Source organism: Nomia melanderi, chromosome 4 (genome assembly GCF_051020985.1).
Source record: "Nomia melanderi isolate GNS246 chromosome 4, iyNomMela1, whole genome shotgun sequence".
Taxonomy (NCBI): Eukaryota; Metazoa; Arthropoda; class Insecta; order Hymenoptera; family Halictidae; genus Nomia; species Nomia melanderi.
In genome coordinates this window covers 7827662-7849228 of record NC_135002.1, presented here as the reverse complement: position 1 = coordinate 7849228, position 21567 = coordinate 7827662, and the positions used below count along the sequence as shown (strand labels likewise).

General features: G+C 38.0%; 5 protein-coding genes across 12 annotated transcripts; 1 reads left to right on the top strand and 4 right to left on the bottom strand.

The window, feature by feature from the left end:
* Window positions 1–83: 83 nt before the first annotated feature.
* Window positions 84–8934, bottom strand: LOC116435049 (cytochrome P450 4C1). Of its 2 annotated transcripts, none has more exons than XM_031994147.2 (13): window positions 8795–8934; window positions 5874–6117; window positions 5601–5710; window positions 5424–5514; window positions 4743–4928; window positions 4448–4541; window positions 4207–4309; window positions 4000–4102; window positions 3807–3913; window positions 3448–3516; window positions 3207–3375; window positions 2099–2278; window positions 84–763 (listed from the first exon to the last, which is right to left on the bottom strand). In XM_031994147.2, exons 2-13 carry the CDS (start codon window positions 6025–6027, stop codon window positions 594–596), a joined length of 1536 nt encoding a protein of 511 aa, XP_031850007.2. In that variant the 5' UTR covers window positions 6028–6117; window positions 8795–8934; the 3' UTR covers window positions 84–593. The 2 variants fall into 2 exon arrangements, with proteins under 2 accessions (XP_031850007.2, XP_031850009.2); XM_031994149.2 differs by lacking the exon at window positions 8795–8934 and adding an exon at window positions 7487–7836.
* Window positions 8935–10208: 1274 nt separating this feature from the next.
* On the bottom strand, window positions 10209–11789 carry LOC116435051 (U5 small nuclear ribonucleoprotein 40 kDa protein). Its single transcript, XM_031994152.2, has 6 exons — window positions 11586–11789; window positions 11388–11517; window positions 10996–11309; window positions 10653–10925; window positions 10419–10584; window positions 10209–10342 (listed from the first exon to the last, which is right to left on the bottom strand). The coding sequence occupies exons 1-6, from the start codon at window positions 11697–11699 to the stop codon at window positions 10287–10289; spliced, it is 1053 nt and encodes a 350-aa protein (XP_031850012.1). The 5' UTR covers window positions 11700–11789; the 3' UTR covers window positions 10209–10286.
* Window positions 11790–11891: 102 nt separating this feature from the next.
* On the bottom strand, window positions 11892–15358 carry muc (dihydrolipoamide S-acetyltransferase muc). 2 transcript variants are annotated; one of them, XM_031994150.2, is made up of 7 exons: window positions 14841–15357; window positions 14102–14256; window positions 13635–14023; window positions 13130–13494; window positions 12765–13064; window positions 12519–12647; window positions 11892–12431 (listed from the first exon to the last, which is right to left on the bottom strand). In XM_031994150.2, coding segments are annotated over exons 1-7 (1461 nt in total). In that variant the 5' UTR covers window positions 14963–15357; the 3' UTR covers window positions 11892–12430. The 2 variants fall into 2 exon arrangements, with proteins under 2 accessions (XP_031850010.1, XP_031850011.1); XM_031994151.2 differs by having other exon boundaries at window positions 11892–12647; window positions 14841–15358.
* On the top strand, window positions 14582–16363 carry LOC116435052 (uncharacterized). 6 transcript variants are annotated; one of them, XM_076367330.1, is made up of 6 exons: window positions 15068–15177; window positions 15502–15599; window positions 15690–15753; window positions 15814–15901; window positions 15969–16155; window positions 16232–16363. In XM_076367330.1, the coding sequence occupies exons 2-6, from the start codon at window positions 15597–15599 to the stop codon at window positions 16328–16330; spliced, it is 441 nt and encodes a 146-aa protein (XP_076223445.1). In that variant the 5' UTR covers window positions 15068–15177; window positions 15502–15596; the 3' UTR covers window positions 16331–16363. The 6 variants fall into 6 exon arrangements, with proteins under 6 accessions (XP_031850016.1, XP_031850015.1, XP_076223446.1 ...); XM_031994156.2 differs by lacking the exons at window positions 15068–15177; window positions 15502–15599 and adding an exon at window positions 14582–14783; XM_031994155.2 differs by lacking the exons at window positions 15068–15177; window positions 15502–15599 and adding an exon at window positions 14582–14788.
* LOC116435048 (integrin beta-nu) lies at window positions 15761–20529 on the bottom strand. Its single transcript, XM_031994146.2, has 12 exons — window positions 19924–20529; window positions 19492–19736; window positions 19061–19346; window positions 18819–18983; window positions 18271–18729; window positions 17772–17934; window positions 17520–17686; window positions 17247–17419; window positions 16980–17179; window positions 16801–16913; window positions 16613–16704; window positions 15761–16530 (listed from the first exon to the last, which is right to left on the bottom strand). The coding sequence occupies exons 1-12, from the start codon at window positions 20080–20082 to the stop codon at window positions 16386–16388; spliced, it is 2367 nt and encodes a 788-aa protein (XP_031850006.1). The 5' UTR covers window positions 20083–20529; the 3' UTR covers window positions 15761–16385.
* Window positions 20530–21567: the final 1038 nt, after the last annotated feature.

Sequence of the window (21567 nt, the reverse complement as noted above, 5' to 3'; positions counted from 1 at the left end):
GAAATCCTGTTCTACGATACGAGACAGTTTATTATACGTTTAAGGGAATACGACGCACGAGGAAGGAATAAGGACAACGTTGATTCTTCTCTAAACGTTTTACTTCGAAAATGTATAAAGAATACAATAATTAACATTTAATTTACAATTGTTGATACTTAACAGGCCAATTGAGCCCGTTGAAAGCTGCACGATACGAAATGCATTTATTTTTCGTATACCTTTCCGCTATATGCGACACGTCTTGCAGTAATTGAATACACCCGACGATTATGCTCGTGTAAAACAACGCGAAATCCTTGAAAGAATTCACACAAAAACGTATTATATTAATAGGAACTTCTCTGGCAATTCAGAGAAACGTTAATAATAAATATTCTATCCTGCTCGCCGTTTCTCCAGAGTTATCCGTCGTTTTTCCTTTTCGGTAGAAGCTGTTTTGCGATCGATAAGCTTGCCGTATTGTTCATAATTTATACGATCGGACTACAAATAGTGAACTGTTAAATGAAATGTACTTTGTCTACGCCATCACGCCAAGATATTGCACTGCTGGAACAGTTGCTCGTTACAAGACCGGAATATCGCCGACATCAACACGTTTTCTCGATTGGAATGAATTTCGTTCGTATCGGATGAGCTGGACGTATCACCAGATCGGTGTCGATGGCTATGTCCTTAATGTAATCGACGGGCTCCAAATAGAAGTTGTGCAATAATAGTCCTAACGACGCTTTCATTTCGAACATGGCGAATTTTTGTCCTGGAAATCGAGAGAGGAAAGAAATGTTACTACGAAACGGAAAATTTCCCCTAATATAAAATATTCCGTTCACCGGCAAACGGTGAAAGTCAATGGTTTTCTTACTTCGAGGTATGTAGATCGACCTTCTTCCACGTAACTAATTAAAAATTGCGCGGTTCGACTTTTAAAGTGCGCTATTTAAATGTCAAAGAATCAATTAACTACTCCAAAGAACTGGGAATATTTTAAGATGGAAAACGAGTGACTGTCCACCATGAAAGTTTGATCAGAATTCTAATGTAACGGGTAAGTACGTCAATCCTGTCACACAGTATATTAAAATGGAATACATTAAGCTACCTTGATATCTCAATTGTGCCGCATTGTCGCACGAATAGCAATAAAAGTGACAAAAGAAATAGTCAGTCACACCGAACAAGTTTATAATACCTGTCCCCGACTTGTAAATCTTCGATTACAATTGACCCGAACATCGGAAAAACCGACCCCCTGCTCGCCTGTTTTAATTATCCTACGTATTATTCTGAATTTCAAATTAGCATCGTTCGACGTAAGATCTACCGGCATTGTAATTTATATATTCTCGATTCATAAAACTTTCGGTTAGCCGCGCGAAGTCGAACTCATCGAGATGAATCTTCGAAGGTAACTAAAAACTGGTAAAAGAAACATTCGTTCCGCCGCGCCGAGGATTTGATTAAACGAAAAATAATAATAGTGGTAATAATACTTACGAAGTTATCCTTTCATTTTATTCCGTTCTGAATATTCATGGGCGCGTAAAACCCGCGGTCTGATTATAGAAACCCATTAAAATTATTGCATCTGACAAAGAAAAACTATTCGGGACAAGTGTGGCGTGCATGAATGCAAATCGCGCGACCCCCGATGTCAAAGGTGCAGAGAAGTTTCGAGCTAGCGAAACGGTAAACGATATTCCGATACTTTTTCTCACCCTGAATTTGCATGTCTCCCGATGCAACGTGCCCCGTAAAAAAATTCCCAGCAGTCAAAGACATCGGGAAGGTTAGTAAATAATTATTCCGGTGATCATTCGGTTGGACGTTTAAAAATCTACACGTGTCCGCCGATTAAAAATTCCCCACTACCATAAATGTTAATGCGTCTTTTTACGAGAACTGTAAGATAATGTAAATGTTCGGCACACGTCTTTCGTCCCGAGATATTTTTGCTTCATGTTTAAAGCATAGATATTTAACTGCGGATTACTATGTTTTCATTGGAAAAAAAGTGCAATTCTTTCGTAGCATTCTTCTTCGTCGAATAACAGAAGCACTTTGAAACTTTCTTACAAATTCGTGCGTTTCTTACCTATACAATTCCGCGGGCCAGCGCTGAAAGGTATATAACAATAAGGATGGCGCCCCAGAGAATTTTCCGGCAGGAATCTGTCGGGATCAAATTTTTCCGGATTCGGCCAGAACTGCGGGTCCCTGTGGACGTCCATTATGTGGAGATGAACTATCGTGTCTCGCGGCACTGGGAAATTGCCTGAAACCATCGAATTCTCATTATATGCCAGATGTTACTGGAAATTACTATGGTCTACCGGATCGGATAACTTTTTCACTGTTATATCGTAACATAAGTTTAAACTATAAACAATCAGCGCACTGCAGACCCTTCTTTGTAGACATCTGATTGAAGATGTTTCTGGAAAAGGAATCCATAAGCCAATTAACAAATCGAGTGAATTGAAATTCGTTCAACGCGTTGAATGCCGTGCGAGTTCATGGAGTAAAATACGCAAAATGGAAGAAATATAATTTGAAATCGCATTAGGTAGCAGTAGTTTTAACATAAAAATGTTTTGAAATAATCATCGTTTAATTAAGTGAACTATAGTAATTTGATTTGGTTGATCACCGGTGATCCCCGTGATGTTCAACGTATTAAAGATGAGATTTTAGAACATTCTTAAACATAGAACGGTTAGTTAACAGAGGATTTACCGAAGAAGTACCCATAGATCTATGGACCCTTTTCCCAGAAGCCTCCTCGATTATATTTTTGTATATATCTACAAATATATTAAATATAACTTTCCCTTTACGTGATTCTTAACGTTAGAACTACCGAGCATTTAATACGATTCATATGCGATCCCTATAAAAAGTGTAACAATAGATTATTTTCGATTTCTCCAGATATTCAAAATAGTATTCCAGTGAAACCGTTTATTTTCAAGATCATTTTAAATATCCGATGCTTTTAAGATATTAATCATTGCAAGATAAAAGACAGTTCAAAAGGCAGTTCTAGTGTTAAATAAATCAGGTGACTATTGACATTCGCAATGAGCCTGGTCTCCAGTTACCACAATTTGAATTTAAAAGTAGTTTCAGATTCTTTCAGAAGGAAAGCAATTAGACGAACGTTTAATAATCTTTAAGACGGGTGTTGAATGCGACGTAATTACTTAATGTCATGTCCATTTCCGGTAGGCGAGATATGAATGGCACACTCGGGAAGAGTCGAAGCGATTCCTTGATGCATCGATCGAGATACGGTAGATCTTGTAGGGCGGACATAGTCATTTTACCATTGTTCGCTTCCAGCACCTCGTTTACCTCGGCTCTGGCTCGGTCCTGCGAAAATAGAATAAAATCATGAAACATGATCCTTTACGACTGCTTGACCGTGAAAATACAGAAAATCACCTGTATCTCCTTGTGTTCGGCCAACAGCATAATCGAGAAGCAAAGAGACGTGGCCGTGGTATCGTGTCCCTGTTAGAAACGATCATTCAAATTAAATAATTATTTCTCTTCGCACTGTTTCTACCGAAGGTGTCAAGAGACATTCGAATGTTTAACTTAAAATTATTTTCCAAATTTAGTTGTACATTCTGAATTGACTTTTCGACTTTTCCGATAACGATTATAAAATTGACTATAGATGTCCAATATCCAATTGAGGAACAATGATTAAACTGAGACAAGAATTTTATGTGAAAATTTCAGTGTCTTCTGACACCTTCGGTGGAAATAGTGTTAAGGTATATGCATGAACAACGTACCCTGAACATGAATGTATCAACTTCTTCTCTGATACCTTCCAAATCTATCTCATTTCGTCTGTGCGCGGCTATCAAGAGATCCAGCATGGCTAGTCTCCTTTTACGAACTGTAAGCAGATCGGCAATGTTCCATAATCCCGCTACAGATACTTTTCTATTTCTACGATTAACTCTGTCTCGTTATATTCCTTACTTCCATAGAAGTTGTCGTCCTCGCTTTTCTTCTTTTCGTTATCTATGCCAGTCAAGAATTTGCCATCCGTCTTATCGTGATACTCCATCCTCTCCTTGATGATCTATTAAATATCGTAACATCATGCGTCACCTCCTTTTCGTACATTTCTATCGAATAATCGAACTTCCGTGGAATAATTCGTTCCAACGCGACAGTTCATTTTACCTTCGTAGTAAACCCATGCAAAATTTTCAGCAACTTAGCCTGAAGCCACCCTTGCGGAGATAATGAGAAGAAGAAGTCGTAAAAGAACCATGGCCGAATGAACCTATGAGAAATATTCATTTATCGTGCAATTATTAGGTGACCGACGATAAATATTTATTGAAAATTAAAGGAAACACACGAAAATCTGACGGTGTAGTAATAAATATTGAAACATTTGCTCGAAACTGTATCAGTTTACCTGTACACTAAAGTCCGACCCATTTCGTACACGGCGTTCCGGTATTTCTCTTGGAACGGACCTTTATCCTTCAACGAAGTTCCCATCGCGGTATCTGAAAATATCAGTTATCTCTGCATCAATTTCGATATTTCGAATTTATCTGGAATCACGAGCGAAGTCCGAATCTCGTTGAGCCTTGTTTAAAAATAGGCACGTTACTCTAACAATAACAACTCCGATGACTATCAATTTACCCTTCCACGTTGATAAAGAAATATCCGCAATAGAAGTAAAGATATTTCATTTCAATTACCGCATATCACGTTCAAAGTGTGCTCGCTAATTAGGGACAACAGATTTTTTATGACCGGCCCGCCCTCTTTTCTCAGCGAGATACACATGCTTTCCGATTCTTCGATAAATATATCAGTGAACTGTTGCAACACGTTGAAATGAAACGCTGGCGTCAGTATCTTCCTGCGTTGTTGCCATTTGCGACCTGCGGTGAATCGTGAAAAACAAACGATAAATGAAGGAACTTTGTTATTTTCGCGATTTCATTAATTATGCCACACTCGTCCGTTGACACTCGATATTGGCCCATAAATAACCACATTACAAACGTTATCATTTCGGCCAGATGACACGAAAGACTGAAGATCGATTTTAACACACTGTTGACCGGTCACGAGTTAACTCGTGTTTGCACTTCCATTAGCTATTTCAATTTTTGAAACACAGGGCAATATAGAACGTTGCAAAAGCAAAATGTTCAAAATTATATTTCGATTCATTATATGTAAATAAAGTATATTGAAGTTCATTTGAATTGTCTCACAAAGATGGCTTCTGGATGGAATTGCCGGACAACGATGCGTTAACGATGAAACCCACGGGAGAATTCTTTTCGACAAATATCGACGGCAAGAGCTTTCGAGTCGAAGGTTTCTAAAATTCTCTTTGTAGATTATCTTTCAAACCAAGCCAACGTTACCGGAGCTGGTGAGAAGTCCTGTCTGGAACCACGGGTGCAGAAACTTGTAGGCCACGCTTTTCTGAATGGATTTAGGATTCCCGAGGATCGTCTGAATGAAGAAAGTTTCATGATTATTAGGTTGTTTTCGCCACTCTAACTATTTTCAAGCGAAGTGAGCATTGAAAAATTGATTACTTCGATGTCGTTCGGATGACGAATATTAAGGAATGGCATCGAAAAGGTCCAGAGCCTAAAAATTGGATAATACTGATCGGCCATTTTTCGGATGGTTTTCCATAGTTCGGCTGCAACAACGAAAACATAACGATTTCTTAATCTAAATTCTTTAAAACAGAGATCTCCACTTCGTTGGATTTTGTCAGACGCAAATAAAATGGATCTTTTTACGCTGATACACTGATCGTTTGGATTTAATAAGAAACACGTGACGAAGTAATTTGCTCTTACTTGAAGAAACTTGCAATAAATGCATGTTCCCGAATATTGGTACAGGCAGCGGTCCTGGTATGTTGTTTATAGTTCTTCCCAATTTCTTATAATGGATGTAGAAGAACTGGAGAATCACTCCCGTTATGAGGAAAAATAGTATCATGAAAATCATTTTGGCAGAACTTCAATATAGGCAAGCTTCCAAGGTAATTCTTCTGTAATTTGTCACGCCTTCATATGATTATACGTTCGAGCGAATTTGCTGTAAGAAAGATTGAAATTTGATTAATTCACTGATATTCTCGGACAGAGTTTCAACGTTTCTGAAAGGGAACCAGAAATCGGCGACTGATCGATACACAGCGTAGCCATATAAATGACACCGCCTTGCTCCGTCGAAGATATTACGAATATTTTCGTCGGATATCATTCTTGATCGTACTCAAATCGATTTAAGATAAACCCTTCAGATAAAAGAGGAATAAATAAATAAAATAAACCCGTTATCAGGGTGCGGAGACCTTTGTCCGCAATTTCGTGTCGTTGCTACGCTTGATTATTCTTATCGGCATCGATTAATAATGTACACAAAACAGTGACAATGAACACAGAATAGATATATAAATTACATAATAGCCTTATACCTTTTTCGGCAAAGCAATAATACACGCGCGTCGGCAATTATATTACAATATAATAATTGAACCAGTTCAGTGGCGCATCGCGAAGGGTGCCACTCTATGCGGCCGCTACGTCCAATTGACGTTACACTCGAACTTGACCGTATTTATTGCTAACATGGATAATCGCAACGCGTGGTACTTCTCGACATAAATTAAGAGAAGCGCCGTCACAATGGTTCCCACCTTCCGATAAGAATTTTCCAATGACCTCTTGTATTCAAACGTTTCAACTTCGTTAACGTAAATGATGCCAATTAATAGCGTTTCAACCGAATAATTATAACATTTGGATAAGTGCGCCGCCCGGTCGCAATGAAAATATTTTGAACGATCGCTGGCGTTTAATTGCAACGAGATTTCAACTGCTCCGGGGAACAATGAAGTTGCTATTCGAGGCCGTTATTTTTTACTTTTAATTGACTTGAACCGATTGGCCGATTATTTCTGCGCAAACATGGCGATTGCGCGTTATTATTTCATGGTCAACCTTCCTGCTGATTCTATAGATATAATCGAAGAAACTGTACCGAGGAGAATAATGAACGATTAACAATTAAATGCTGAAATTGTGTGATGCGTTACGAAGACGGTTTTGTTCAATGAAATATTCACGGTAACATGTACCGACACGGTAATCAGTTTTTTTGCACATTACACCGCTGTTCTTATGCGTAACATCTGAACTGCAGATTATTACGTGAAAATATGATAATAATATATTGTATTTTACTGGGGATTGTCTGTTATCGATTCCTTCTAATGTATACAAGAATGTTTCTATGCAAATTCCGGAGCCATAAAGGACCCTCTATTCCAATTGCTAATTAATTCTACCCCAGCCAATGAAGAATTCAAAACTACAGGGATATTTCGAAGAATTAGCAATTTAAACGATTCAAATACGGAGCACGTGAACTTCTTTGACAACGAAATTTCGAGATTACGAACCTATTTTTCATCGGCTCACTCTATCAAGCGATGCAACACAATCTTGAACACAATCAATGCGAACTCGATGTTTCCTACATTCAGTTTCTATTGAAATTCTCCAATGTAATCCGTAGATTTGCGATTGATAGTGTACGATGAAAACGACGGGTCTGATAAATAACCGTTACAAGCTCCTTACTGTATTCCCACTACGAAACAACCGAAAAAATGCAGAAAACAGAAGAGATTTTTCGACATCGAATCAAGAAATGTCACGCAAATTGATAAATTCTTCTTTTTTAGATTAAAACCTTCATCAATACTCAAGTTTGCAATTTGAAAGATGTTCGAACGACTGCAAAGCAAGGTATCAATGGTCGACGCAATTTTATACGTGCCGACAGATAAGATACGTAATCGCGAGTCCAGATTTTTGACCGGCAAAGTTCATTAATCAAAAACGTGACACGTTTTCTTGTTTGCAACTTCTTTGCGTGTTAAGCGAGTGTACGAGTTGTTGAAGAAAAGAATCTCATTACAGCGATGAATAGCTTCAAGTGGAAAATTAGATTAACATGTTCGCACGAGACGCTGCGTCTTGATTCGAAATGAATACTTATTAATGTTTCAAAGTGACCATTTCGCACTATTGACAACTGGGGAACATAAGAGAGCTAATTGAATTAATTTTATTCTTCTAATTGATACCGTTTTACATATAAAAAGAATATATTCAGAAATATTTAATCCACTTAATAATCATTGATGCATCGTGAAATCTTCCGTGCCATTTCTTCAAATAGACCTCGAAGAATGATCTACGATTTGAGTGTCACAGTTTCTAATGAATGAATACAAATTCTACAGACAAATCACTCGAATCATGATTAACCCTTTCGCTGTAACGGAGTTGACTGCGACTTGCTGCGACTGTAATGGGTGATTCAAACCACTTAGCCTATACTTTGCCGAAATGAGAATACAATATTTGCTACTTTATTGCAGGTATTATTAACCCTTTGCGGACGAAGATTCTTCGAAGTATACGAAACCTTCGGCAGATGAAAATATATTATATGCCAGTTGCTTAAACAATAGAAAGAAGGGAAAGTATGTGCTGATTTCTTGCTGTTCGAGTAATTCAACCATTCGTTTGCGACTTGGTATTCCAAATATAACAGTTTCATCACGCCGAAATGTCGGCATTCGTAACCGTAAAGGGTTAACAAACTATAAAACAATTTTTATTATTAGTATTATTTAACATATTATAAAACAATGAAATGAGAAAATCCTGGGAAAATTTGAAGATGCGAGGGTACATACCTAATTTTTTGGGGAGGGTGACTTATCTCCACCGCACTCTCATAACGCTATACCGGTACTGATTCTCAAATCGTCATTTAATGCAGTAGCTTAGGCGAATAGAAAAGAATAAAAATTTCACAAAAAGTTACCGTTTAACCTCGGAGTACTGAGGTGCGCTATGCACGGCAGGAGTTGTTATGAATATTCTTTTGGACTTTGAACTTCACCGAATGGTGAGACAGAATTACCCACGGTCATCAATTAGCCATAAGCACGGATTCATTACTTAGAGAAGGATATTAAATTGAGCATTTTTTGCCGAGAAGTTTATTGAAATATTATTTATTTAAATTTATTATCAAAATTCGAAAGGATGTTTTGAAAATTTTCCAAGTTCAACTTGAAAGTTACCGAAGAGGATCGCGTGACGTTTTAAAACATTTGTATTCTGTACGTCATTCGATTTAACTGAAGTGATATTTCAACCTTTTAACGTTATAGGGAATAAGATTCCATGAGAAGAACGATTGTAATAATAATGGTAATAAATAGTTGTGTACGTAGTAATGGTACAGTATTGTAAAATCTTTATTTGAATTTTCTTTTTATAATCTGGTGATAATAATCGAATAATTAAAATAGTTCATTGAAACTAAATCTTTTTAATCATTTAAGAACACTATTAATAATATTTAGTAATAATTTTCTTGCTAATCTTCTGCTACTTTACGTTAACAAAGATTTTTACATATTTTTTCTTGCTCTACATATTTATTATACTAGAAACATCACAGAAGATTTTAGTGGAAAAAATTGAAAATTGAAAATGGAACTCTATGAAATTATATCGAAGTCACGAATTTATGAATCGTCTATCGATGGAATTATATTTTAAACAAGTAACGTTTATAATAAGGAAATTATATTGAGTAGATTAATATTCAAACTAATTCTATTAACTCGCAAACGTTGTTTTTCGAATTAATTTGGAGTGATACATAGGATCGGGTTAATTGCACTACAATATTGATTGCGGATCTCTTCTGAACCCACACGAAAGTTTTCCACAACTCATTGGATAAGTAATGTTTCACTTTCTACTATCGATAATATAGAATATTCTGCAATGCCAGCGCCATCTACAATACAGCTGCAAAACTGTTAGCAAGACCTGGTAATGTAATTCTCACCATTTTTACACGGTCGGTATTTCAGACCATTGGATACGATGTTTCATAGAATGTACAGTCACTGCCAAAAGCTAGTGAAAATATAAAAATATATGTTAATAAAAAGATTTTTTCCATCTAAAATATTTGTGTAGAAAGTCCCTATCATAGAACGTCTACAGATATTTCAAGTTTGTGTTAATAAAAGAGATGCATTCACATTATTTATTGTATAAGAAAATATAAAAAGGAGCCTCCGAAAATATGTTACAAGTGCTTAAACTATTTTATTTTTACACAAGTCCTTACATATAAAAATAAGAGTGGGTACAAAAGTTTTATTAAGAAACCTCAATTTCTCCTAAATATATTTGTTTATCACTAGATCCAGAACAAACTGAAATAGAACATATTCCAAAATTAGTGTTCATAGATAGAAGATATAACTGTACACTTATAGTATTATATATTACCAATTGGTTCCTTTGGATGAAAATCAATGTCATTAACAGATCCATTATGACCAGGCAATTTGTATAATATCCTACGACTTGTTGTATCCCAAATGTAATGGAATCTGTCTGATGATCCAGCTGATACTTTGCTACCATCTGGTGACCATGCACACCTCAGAAGATTCTATTAAATAATTATTAGAATAAAGACATTTGTTACCAATGATATAAAAAAAAAATTGGAAAGCGAACCTTTTCAAAGTTATGCTGATGTCCAGAAAGAATTTTGACACAACGTTCATAAGGAGCAAATGGTCTTACGTCCCAAATTCTTAATGTATTATCCATAGCGTTAGAAAGTATATATGAACCATCTGGACTTAAACTAAGTCCAGTAATAGTATCGGAATGTCCCTTGAGTTTATAAAGAACAGCATTTTTCCTTAGATCCCATACTTTTATATCATTGTCTATTCCACCACTTATTACTTGCTCTGCTGTGTCATTAAATGTAACAGCAGTAACCTGAAATAACAAAGAAAAGTAATACAACCATTTAATTAACCTTAGATTTAAAAATTATGAAGAAAAGTACCTGATATGTGTTATTTAATGTATAACACTGTCCTCTTTTTCTAGGATCCCAAACACGTATTGTACTATCATCACTACCAGAACAAAGTTGAGTAATACCTCTCCTTGAGCCAGAGACAGAATTGACAAAAGAAGTATGACCCTTAAGTTTCTTAATCCGAGTTCCAGCAACTATGTCCCATAATCCTAGTGTCATATCTGTACTAGCAGTGTATAAATGACTGCCGTCAGGACTAAAATGTAATTCCATGACTACTCCACTATGTCCACTCATTACAGAGATGTTTTCACATTCTCCATAAACATTCCAAATAACTGTAAATTTATTGTTTAATATGTATCAATACTTTGTCAATCAATTTAACACTGAAGCAAAACTTATAAGTAACCTACAAATTTGTCGATCAAATCCAGTTGAGGCAAGATATTGTCCTTCAGGATGAAATTCAAGGGAAAATATATCTCCCTGATGTCCTTCCAAGAGCATAATTGGAGCAAGCAAAGAAGATGTTCTAGGTGGTCCCTGCAAAAAATCCACAAAATTGTTATATAAACGACTAAACAAATACTGTGAATTAAGGTTAAGCTTACATTTTGTACGACCGCCTTTTCTCTACTACTGAAAACAACCTCATTTTTCGTTCTCTTTGAAGCAGGAACGAGTGCTAGAATATCATCTCCTTTACGTTTGTCTAAAATTGGCATTTTTGTATTGAATACACGACTTTGTACACAACGATTTCATACACGATATTGACAAACACACAGTTTTACCAGATGGCACTTCGATCGTCGCAGAACTATCCGCATTAAAAATAGTTTTCAATTATTATTGCGAAATATATTAACATTATGTATTTATATTATCTTACATAAATTAAACAATAAAATGAACACTGAATTTTTAAGTTACAATTTATTAAATATGATATACACATCCATGTATGTATGTATATTATTTACTATAAACAGTTTGACACAGTTCATTAGATTTGTTTTTATTTATCCCTAATTAACAAATAAATTCTGCGTTAACATAGGAGGGCCATAATTATATTTCATAAATACACATATTTACAGGTGGCCACTAATATCGCAGGGGAAGGAGAGTTCTGTGGTTTTTCAAATTAATTTAAAATAAAATCTTTCAAAATGATAAACATTTTCTTCATCTATACTGACTTCGCTTGTCAGTTTTTTACTTACTGAAAAACCACAAATAAAAATTTCTACATCATGAATAATCTGAATTCGTAGTGACGTTCGTGACACGTTAGTCCTGAATTCGTGTCAGTACGTCGACCGGAAAGGAAAAAAAATGTACCGTACAAAGCTCAGGTCCTATTAAAAGTCGATAATTTGCAAATGCGTAAAGTAACATGATTCAGAATCGTACTATACACAAATATACAGGACATTCATCGTCACCTTTCGTACCTGAACAGAAGAACATTTTCGTTTTTTCTTTCGTGTAATTTGTGCTTACTCAAACTACACCATTGAACACATTATGGTGGAACTTACTACAATAGCATGTTTGTAGGATTCTCCATGAAACTCTTGAATGCAGCTAACCACTGAGCACCTACCGCACCATCCACGGTACGGTGGTCGCAACTGGCAGTGACGGACATATATTGGGCAGTTGTAAATCTACAGCAAAAAATAATGAAAAAAAGTTGTGAACTGTATCTTCCATTAAAAATCAATAAGGTGATTATGCACAATGGGTAATGATCAAATTTATTACATAGGTATAATTATTCTTACCCGTTCTCGTTCTTGGCAGGTATTAGTCTAGCTTCAGTAGTACCAACAGCAAGGATGATAGATTGGGGAGGATTTATAATGGCAGAGAAGTTTTTAATACCAAACATTCCCAGATTAGATACAGTTATAGTTCCACCTTGGAATTCCTGTGGCTGTAATTTTCCTTCCCTTGCCTTTGTAGCTAATGCTTTTACATCTTTACTAATCTGAACTATACCCTTTGCATCAGCAGTGAAGACTATTGGTGTAATGAGACCATTCTCAGTACTAACTGCTACGCTTACATCAACATTATTGTACCTAAAAGAAGTATTATAACAATGTAAAAACAATATATGTATCATTAATAATACCAAAGTACTTACTGCCTAATAACATCACCCATCCAAGCACTGTTGCCTTCAGGTACTTTTTTGCAAGCCATTGCCATGCCTTTGATAATGATATCATTTACACTGATCTTTACCTTGTCCTTTTCTAACATTTTGTTAAATTGGTTTCGCATTTCTAGAGCTGCATCCATTTTTATATCTATTGATAAATAATAATGTGGGATAGTCTGTTTACTTTCCAGGAGACGTTTGGCAATTACTGCTCGTATATTGGATACAGGAACATCGAATCCTCCGGGAACACCCATTGCCACTCCAGGCTGGACAGCAGCAGCTGGGGCAGCAGCTCCTAAGTCCTTAGATGTTATGGAACCATATAATCCAGAACCCTTTAGACCCTGTAAAAAAAGAAATGGAATTAAAATTACCTATTTTTAATACCTTAGTATAATATTATTAATCAATTATTATTTTCTACTCATGGCATAATTAAATTATATAAATTTTTAAAAAGATCATCAAGAAATTTAAAACTCACTTGCAAACTAAGGCCTTTTTCAAGAGCAAGACGTTTGGCTAAAGGACTAGCATATATTCTATCACCAGAAGATGTAGGTAATTTGGCAGCTGCTGGTGTTGGTGGTGTTACAGGACTTGGAGGAGGAGTGGATGGTGCAGGAGTCGGTGCTGCTGGTGCAGCAGCAGGTGGAGGTGGAGCAGCTGCAGAGTCATCTTTGAAATCTTTGAAGGCAGCTACACTACCTTCATCCGAAACAATTATACAAACAAGTTTGCCAATTGGTACATTTTTTGATCCTGCTGGTACAAGAATTTTTGCCAGGTACCCCTCTTCAGGAGTCTCAAAACCCATTGTTGCTTTATCAGTTTCAATTTCTGCTAATAAGTCACCTTCATTTAACTTATCACCTACAGACAATAAATACAAAAAATGTGATCTATTATCAATTACATATAATTAATAACTAAATTGATTATTTCTCTCACCTTCCTTTTTTTGCCAACTAACAATAGTGCCTGTTTCCATAGTAGGAGACAGTGCAGGCAATTGTACTTTGACATGATCAGGGTAATCTGCGTAAAACCTATATTGTTGCTTCCATGGTGCCACCGTAAGGCGCAAAGTATTGTGAACCTGAATCCTAAATATCAAGCAAGAAATTATGTTACTATAAATATTATTAACAACTAAAAAAACATTATTGATAACTTTCTGAAATTATATTTAATGTAATAAGAAGAACAGTAATATGGAAGTCTTGGCGGAATAGAGGTTCATATAAAATGACTTACGAAACATGAAATAATCAAATATTAGAAGTCTATGAGAAAAAGTATTGTATATTAAACACTAGAAGAGATATTAAAACAAACTGATTGAAGAATTTTCAATGCATTTGAGCTACTAACACATGGATCAAACTAAGAGAACATTGCTTGCATATATGCAAAAAGGTGGCCTTGAGTAACCACAAGTAACATATACTTCTAATGAAAAGAAATAGTTTTAATACAGGGAGTGTCAAATCACTGTCAGTTATCGAGTAGAAAGCGGGAAACAGTATTCAGAAGATGATTCGCTGACTCCTAAGTGGAACAAATTGATGGAGAACAGGTGTAATGGAAAAGATAACCTTAAAAACAAACAGTGATTAAAGTTTGACTTGAAGTGGGGTAAAATGTTTACAGAAATGATTAAATATGCCTGTGACTCTAGAACAAATACCTTTGTAGATGTTTTCTGTGAAGACATCGTATGACCACAGATCTTACGATGTTCGTTCGTATGGTACTTCGAAGTATAGCGCGTGCCAATTCATTACGTAGACCGCTTGTGGTTCGTATCATAATCTCGGATACTTTGAAGAGTCTTGACTACTTTTAGTAGCAAGTCGACGGAAATTCGACGAGAGAATAAAGATGATTTAGTTTAACAACTCGTGCGACGACGTACGAGTGTGTCAAAGATATATTAAGGGTTATCACGAAACACGACTAGGAACGGACGATACGAACACCGAATTAGAGGTCGTCTGCAAGGTCACGTGGCTTCGGGTTTAAAGGTGATTTTTCAAAAGAGGGGGATTCATCTTTGGCGGGGATTAAATTGTACATGTAAAACATCGACGATCAATAGTCTATATAAATGTTTTTCTATTACAACAAAAATTCAGCCGAAAATATCTGTTGGGGTTAGACTGTTTTATAACCGACAGTGTCATTGATAAAATAGAACGGACACTGCAATTTGCTGACGGAAAAGTGGCTAGATCCACGCGCGATCTAGCGTTAACGGTACAGCGATAATCGGAGCAACTTGGAACTGTTACCGACACTCCCTCTTTTGAAATAATAATTTTACAATATTAATCTTTCATGTGATTTAGGCTTAAAAAAATTCGAAAGCCTTTAGAATCGATTTTTAAAAGAAATATGGTCGACCATAATCGAATGAGAGCATAGAAAATCGAGGATTTTTAAAATGGTGAAAAAACACGCTAAAAAATTGTTGAAAACAGGAGACACAGGTGAAAGGGATAAAATAATATTCGATAAAGGGAAATTTACATTTCAGAATAATGACACGTACGAGGGAGAATACAAAGTTCAATATGGACAATTTATGATAGTAAAACAAGGTTGCTATTTTAAAAAATATTTTCAATGGATATTGTTATTTATATGTATACGCTGTACAGGTAACGGAGTATACACCACAGATGATCTTGATGAATACAATGGTAAATGGGATGACGATGCGTATGCTGAAGATAAAATACATATTCGGTAAATATGACTTAATTTTAGCTTGTGGATATACGTGAATAAATTAATTCAATTTTAATGATTCTAGTTACAATAACAACGCTGAGTTTCGGGGTAATATTGATTCGAAGGGAACAATGAATGGCCCAGGAATTTACATGTTCCCCGATGGATCTTCTTTAGAAGCAAACTGGCTAAATAATAAACCATTTACAAATATTATTTATAGAGAGTCTCTTGGGTTCAAATGGGTACTTGAATCCTTATCAGAGAATGTAATACAATTTTTAAGAAATACTTAAATTAATTCTCTCTATAGCAAAACAATGAATACCTTTATCCTAATTACAGATGATCTCGTTTTCACCTGGAAATCATTTTTGGGATGATATGGTATTCATCCAGGACACCGCTCATTCTACTCACAACGAATCTACTGGGAGCATATAAAGTTCACCTAGATCTCGATTCCACGTATTCGCGAAATTGTTTTTATATACCATCCTCAGTCCTCGTTAATCACCGATGGAACCCGGAATTCTGTTGTAGCAGGTCTAAACAAAGGATTTTGGTTCAAACTGAAAGTAGTTTTCTGTCTATCTATTTCAAACTTCTGGTACTCTTGTTTGTCCTTGTATGTGGTCCAGAATCTATATATGCACATTACGGAGAACGCATGCATCAAAAACTTGTAATTTAATTACTGAATACTTAAGTTTAGCGAATACTCACTTCCAAATTAATAAACATATTGTTGCGAAGAAAAATGTTACCGCAATGATTTGAAGGGACACGGATGCTACATTTATAGGAGCATTGCATATCTGAAAGTGAAAATGCTCGTTATTCGGAGTGTTCGACTACTCCGATTAAATCGTATCGTAATAAATTTTAAATCTATGAATATTTTTATGGCCTACCTTCTCTCCTATCTTCAACAGAACATCATGGTTCCTCTGGAACTCGTACGTGTACTGTATGAAGCACGTCTGCGTCTCGCCAACAGTGCTAACGATGCAGTAGTGTTCATTTCCTATTCGAATTTCAAGAAAGGTACGATTCAAACAGACACCATTTAATTATTCATTTCGTTTGTTACCTTTATCGACGGAGTCCACTTTCTTGGTGGTGTAATCAGTCACGTTCGTTCGACAAAATTCATCGATTCCCTGCGGATTCTCGATAGTGGCGTTCACGCAAGCGTTGTAAAGGGCGCAAAGGCTCCCTCCGCCAGAGCCGACCGATAATTCGCAATACTTCCCTCGATAATAAGTACCGTCTTCTGCGGTAACGTTACATCTGTAAATATATAGTATAAGTATCGTAATAGGTACTCGGAACTCACGTGCGAACTACAAATACGAACCGACATTCCCCGCAATCGCAATATCCGCGACCAGCGCATACATCCGTGCTTCCTGGTGCCATGCACAGTACCTCCGTCAGTGGACACTGGCATCCATTCCCCTTCCAGCCTTTTAAACACTGGCAAACGCCACACGTGCAGGTTCCTCTACCCGAGCATTCTAATCCATCGTACTGAGAACAGAACATTGAAATTTCTTTATTTCATTTCCTTCTGGAAATAGAAAATTCAACATGCCACATGGCGCAGAGAAGAAAGAGAATTTCTGTTCACCTTGTCACAGGCAGAGCATTCACAGTACTGCCCTTTGTATCCCTCGTCGCAAACGCAACTTCCGCAGATGCATTCCCCTTTGTCGGAACAGATTTTGCTAGAATCAGGCCCGATGCATTTTAGTCTGTTCTCCGTTGACGAACTTATGTTACAGTCGCAGTGCTCTCCTGAAATATTGACTTCCATCAGTGTCGCATTAATTCATCGTAATTAGGCTGATAAAGAACATCTATCTATTAATATGATTCATACCTGACCAGCCGGAATCGCATTTGCAGAGACCGCACTCGTCACTGCCATGCAGGCAATGGGAGTTATGGGAGTCTTTGCAGTTGCAACCGCACAGGAGTTCTACTTCGATTACAATTTCGGAGGCTTTGGAGGCTAGAGCGTCTTCGATTATAATAGTTTGTTTCTGAAAAGGTTGCAAGGGTCATTGGGGTTAGAGATTTTGACGATGAATTCACGACACGGCTATAATAGACACGGAAAGAGTAAATCAACTGTTGCATTGGGGTCAAATGTAGAGCCTAACATCTGCGGAACAAACTCCATTAAAACGGTTGCTATTTTCAGGGGCGATTGTGCACACGGTCACCATCAGCAGAGGGCAGTGCGTACACGATCACCGTCAACAAGGGGCGATTGGAGGCACGGTCACCATCATAATAAAATATGCCACTCTATAAATGCATCTATTCAGATTTTCAGCGATCTGTTAGTTCCGATGTTAAATTGAAATTCTATTTACCCATAAACTCTCGTTTCGCGGACACTTGTCGAATGAGAGCATCGCCGTGAACTTGTAAACCTCGCCTTCCTGTATCCCATCGCATTCCGACGTGTATAAATATTCACCGTCCTTTTTCCCACAATTCGAAAGGTATTGCAATCGAAGCGGATCCGTCGAATTGTCCTGCAACACAACCTTCGAGATCAACTCGTGATAAGAGCTCTCGATGATCTCCAAGATGTTCGAACTGTCACTGGTCAACGTGGCGACCCGCGCCTTCTGTTTCAACAGATTTGCGATCGATTCGTACTCCGCCCGTCGATCCTCCGTCACGGCGAATATCAGGTTAACTTTGTTTTCCTTCAGGAGCCTCGACACCTCCTCCAGAGACGGATAATCGAACTTCGTGGACATAGCGTACTTCCCGTCCCCGTCCAAATGGCACTTGAAGTCTGAACGAGCTACGGTACCGATCAGCTAATGGGCATTTCAATATTTTCAGGTGAATTTCGTTTCTCCCCGTTCCGCGCGACCGTGTTATTCGTCCGTTGTTATTTTCGCGGTACCTTTCCGTCTCCGGCGAAATGCAGAAACCCATCCGTGGCCATCAATATGATTTTCCGCGCCTGATGCGCCCAGCCCACTTCTTTCGCGCAGACGATACTCTGCACCACACCGTCCATCCCCGCTTCTAAGTTGTCCACATTTCCCGTGACGGAGCTCTCGTTCATCTGAAGTCAATTAGTCCAGCCTCAGCGCTTCTCCCTAATGTTTCCGAGCTGTTCCGTCTGATCAGCTGAATAGTTACCTCTTTGATAAACCGGTGAATGTTCTCGCTGAGACTCATTCGGTGCTGAAAGGCGTACAGCGGCGAGCAGACGCTATGCTCGCTTTTACAAGGATTGTCCTCGTGTCCGGGGAAAACGAAAGGCATCAGGGGTTTGTCGGCGTAGCTACCGAAACCGAAACGGAAATTATTGGTGAACTTTCCGATGGTGTCCGTCATGTTTAGCCCTAGAGCGACCATAGTGTCTTTGTCGTCCTTCATCGACCATGTCAAGTCCATCAAATAGTATAAGTCTAGCGGATAGTTCCTAAAAGAATCATGAGAATTCACGGAACCCGTTCACTAATCGATCGAAACTTAATACTACGAACTTGCTCAGCTTTCGAGCATTAGTTCCTCCAGGGTTAAATATTCACAGATACAAATATCTAGTACTGAACAAGGAAACGCACTTGGCTGGCCTATAATAGAGGTTAACCGTTCTGCTTTCCTTCGGCCTGATCCTCATTTTCACTTTCTGCGGTTTCAACTGTAAGGGTGTCTGGCCGGCCTCTTGCACGTCCTGGAAGTCGAAATCTTCCACGAGCTCCACTGATCCTGAAGGAGCAGTACGGATTTCTTCTGACGGACAACCGAACGCCCATAGATTGTCTTCTAGGTTGCATCTCGGTCGACCTAACGTCGAATTCGAGAAGGACTAAGGACACAGTTGAAAAGGAATCGTTCGGTTACTTTAAGGCACATCTGCGAATGGTTTCGGGCGTATAGGAAATGATCGAATGACGTGGATCTAGCGAAGATAGCTTATCAACGACCTATCCAACTATCCGCGAGTTTTTATAACTCAATGGCACAGAAAGGAAACGAAACTTTGAATGGTTTACCCAATCACTGCACCATGCACAAGCCAAGCTCGCCTCCAAGCAATTTTCGCACGTGTTCTGAGAGACGCAGAGCCTCATTAGCTCCGTGTCCACCGCTTCGAAACGATCCCATTCGCTGAACAGGGTAGCCAGGAGCAGCAATGCTCGAGTAATCCTCATTTTTACGGTTAATCGTGTAAGACGCGAATAGAAATCATCCGAACAAACTATCAGCACTTGCGGCTCCCTTCGTCGCCCATTTTCGATGGAACTTTTACTTTTAATTCGTCTTACTTTCGGCTAAATGTAACCGCGGATTCCTCCCAATTCCCGCCTCTACCGGAAAGGAATCTGAAACGTAACTGTCGCAATTGGCACGAATAGCGCGGCTAATGTGTCCACTATCTGCGGTATTGATAACGATACACGGAAAACAGAAATAGATAGCGCAGATCCGGTATCGTGCCGCGGTATTTACTCTACGCCGCCCGATTTTATCTCCCATGCGAATTTCTACCGGCAACTGGTTGATCGAGCGATACCGCGACCGAATGCAACGCCGTTTTGGATTTTCATCGATCCGCGTTTCATCGATGCAACGATACTGGACGCTGTATTGTTGTTTCATTGCCAATCCGCGGGATGACGTTGGCTCGCTGATAATGTTTACTGTGTGCTCTACGCGCAACAGATAAACAAATTACATCAAAATCAACGACGAGAATTTGCTATTACCAGCCTTGACTGACAACAGCATTATCCGGCAGCAGCATTGACCGACATTCTGCGAATCGTATGCGCCTTCTCCTCGAATTGCGTGAATGTTTAGATTGAAATCTGTCTGTGACGAAGGTGTACATAAAAATGCGTGCATTTTTTTAAGCTTCTACACTTTCTGTGAGCGCAATCGTTAACCGAAGTGTTCGATTCGTTTCGATTTGACGACATAACTTCCGCGATAGTGGGATAACTGTTTTTCAAGCGTGGAGAAAGATTCTTTTTGCATTCTAAGTTTAATTATCACAGAATCAAATATCATCGAGGCACAAGTAATTCAGGACAAAGGGACGCACAGACTGCTGTTGCGACTGTAAAAGTTGCTATTTATCGACGTTGTTGTTGGCTGATGCCGTTGTCGGTGAGCTAGGATCAAAATAGTGTCGGTGAAACTTCTGCCGGTGATTCCAATGTAACCCAGATAGACAATGTCGGTGTCTGTACATACCGGGTGGCCTCGAAGACTCGGAGGACACAAAAAAATAATGAAAGCGAACTAACTAGTCACCGTAAAACGCGTTGAATTCTGTCGCAAACATCACGTTATAGAGCAGCTGGCAAACCCATGACTATATGTTGAATAAATATAACAATAGATACGACATTTACGTGGAAATGTAAATACAAAAGAGTTCAGTGTGTAGTATAGCTAATAAAATAAATGTATCTGGAGCGTTCGCTTAATCTCGAAACACCTATGGCTTGAAAAACTACATCGTTCGTATCTGTGTAAAATACATCGTTCCCTATGCACATGTAACAGTTACAGTAGAAAAACGTGTTCGTCCACTTATGTGTAATCTCGATCACAGCACGACGAGCGCGTGTACCACTCGCATATCATTATCCCTATAGAAAAGGTTGAAAAGAGTTTCAACTGGAGCACAA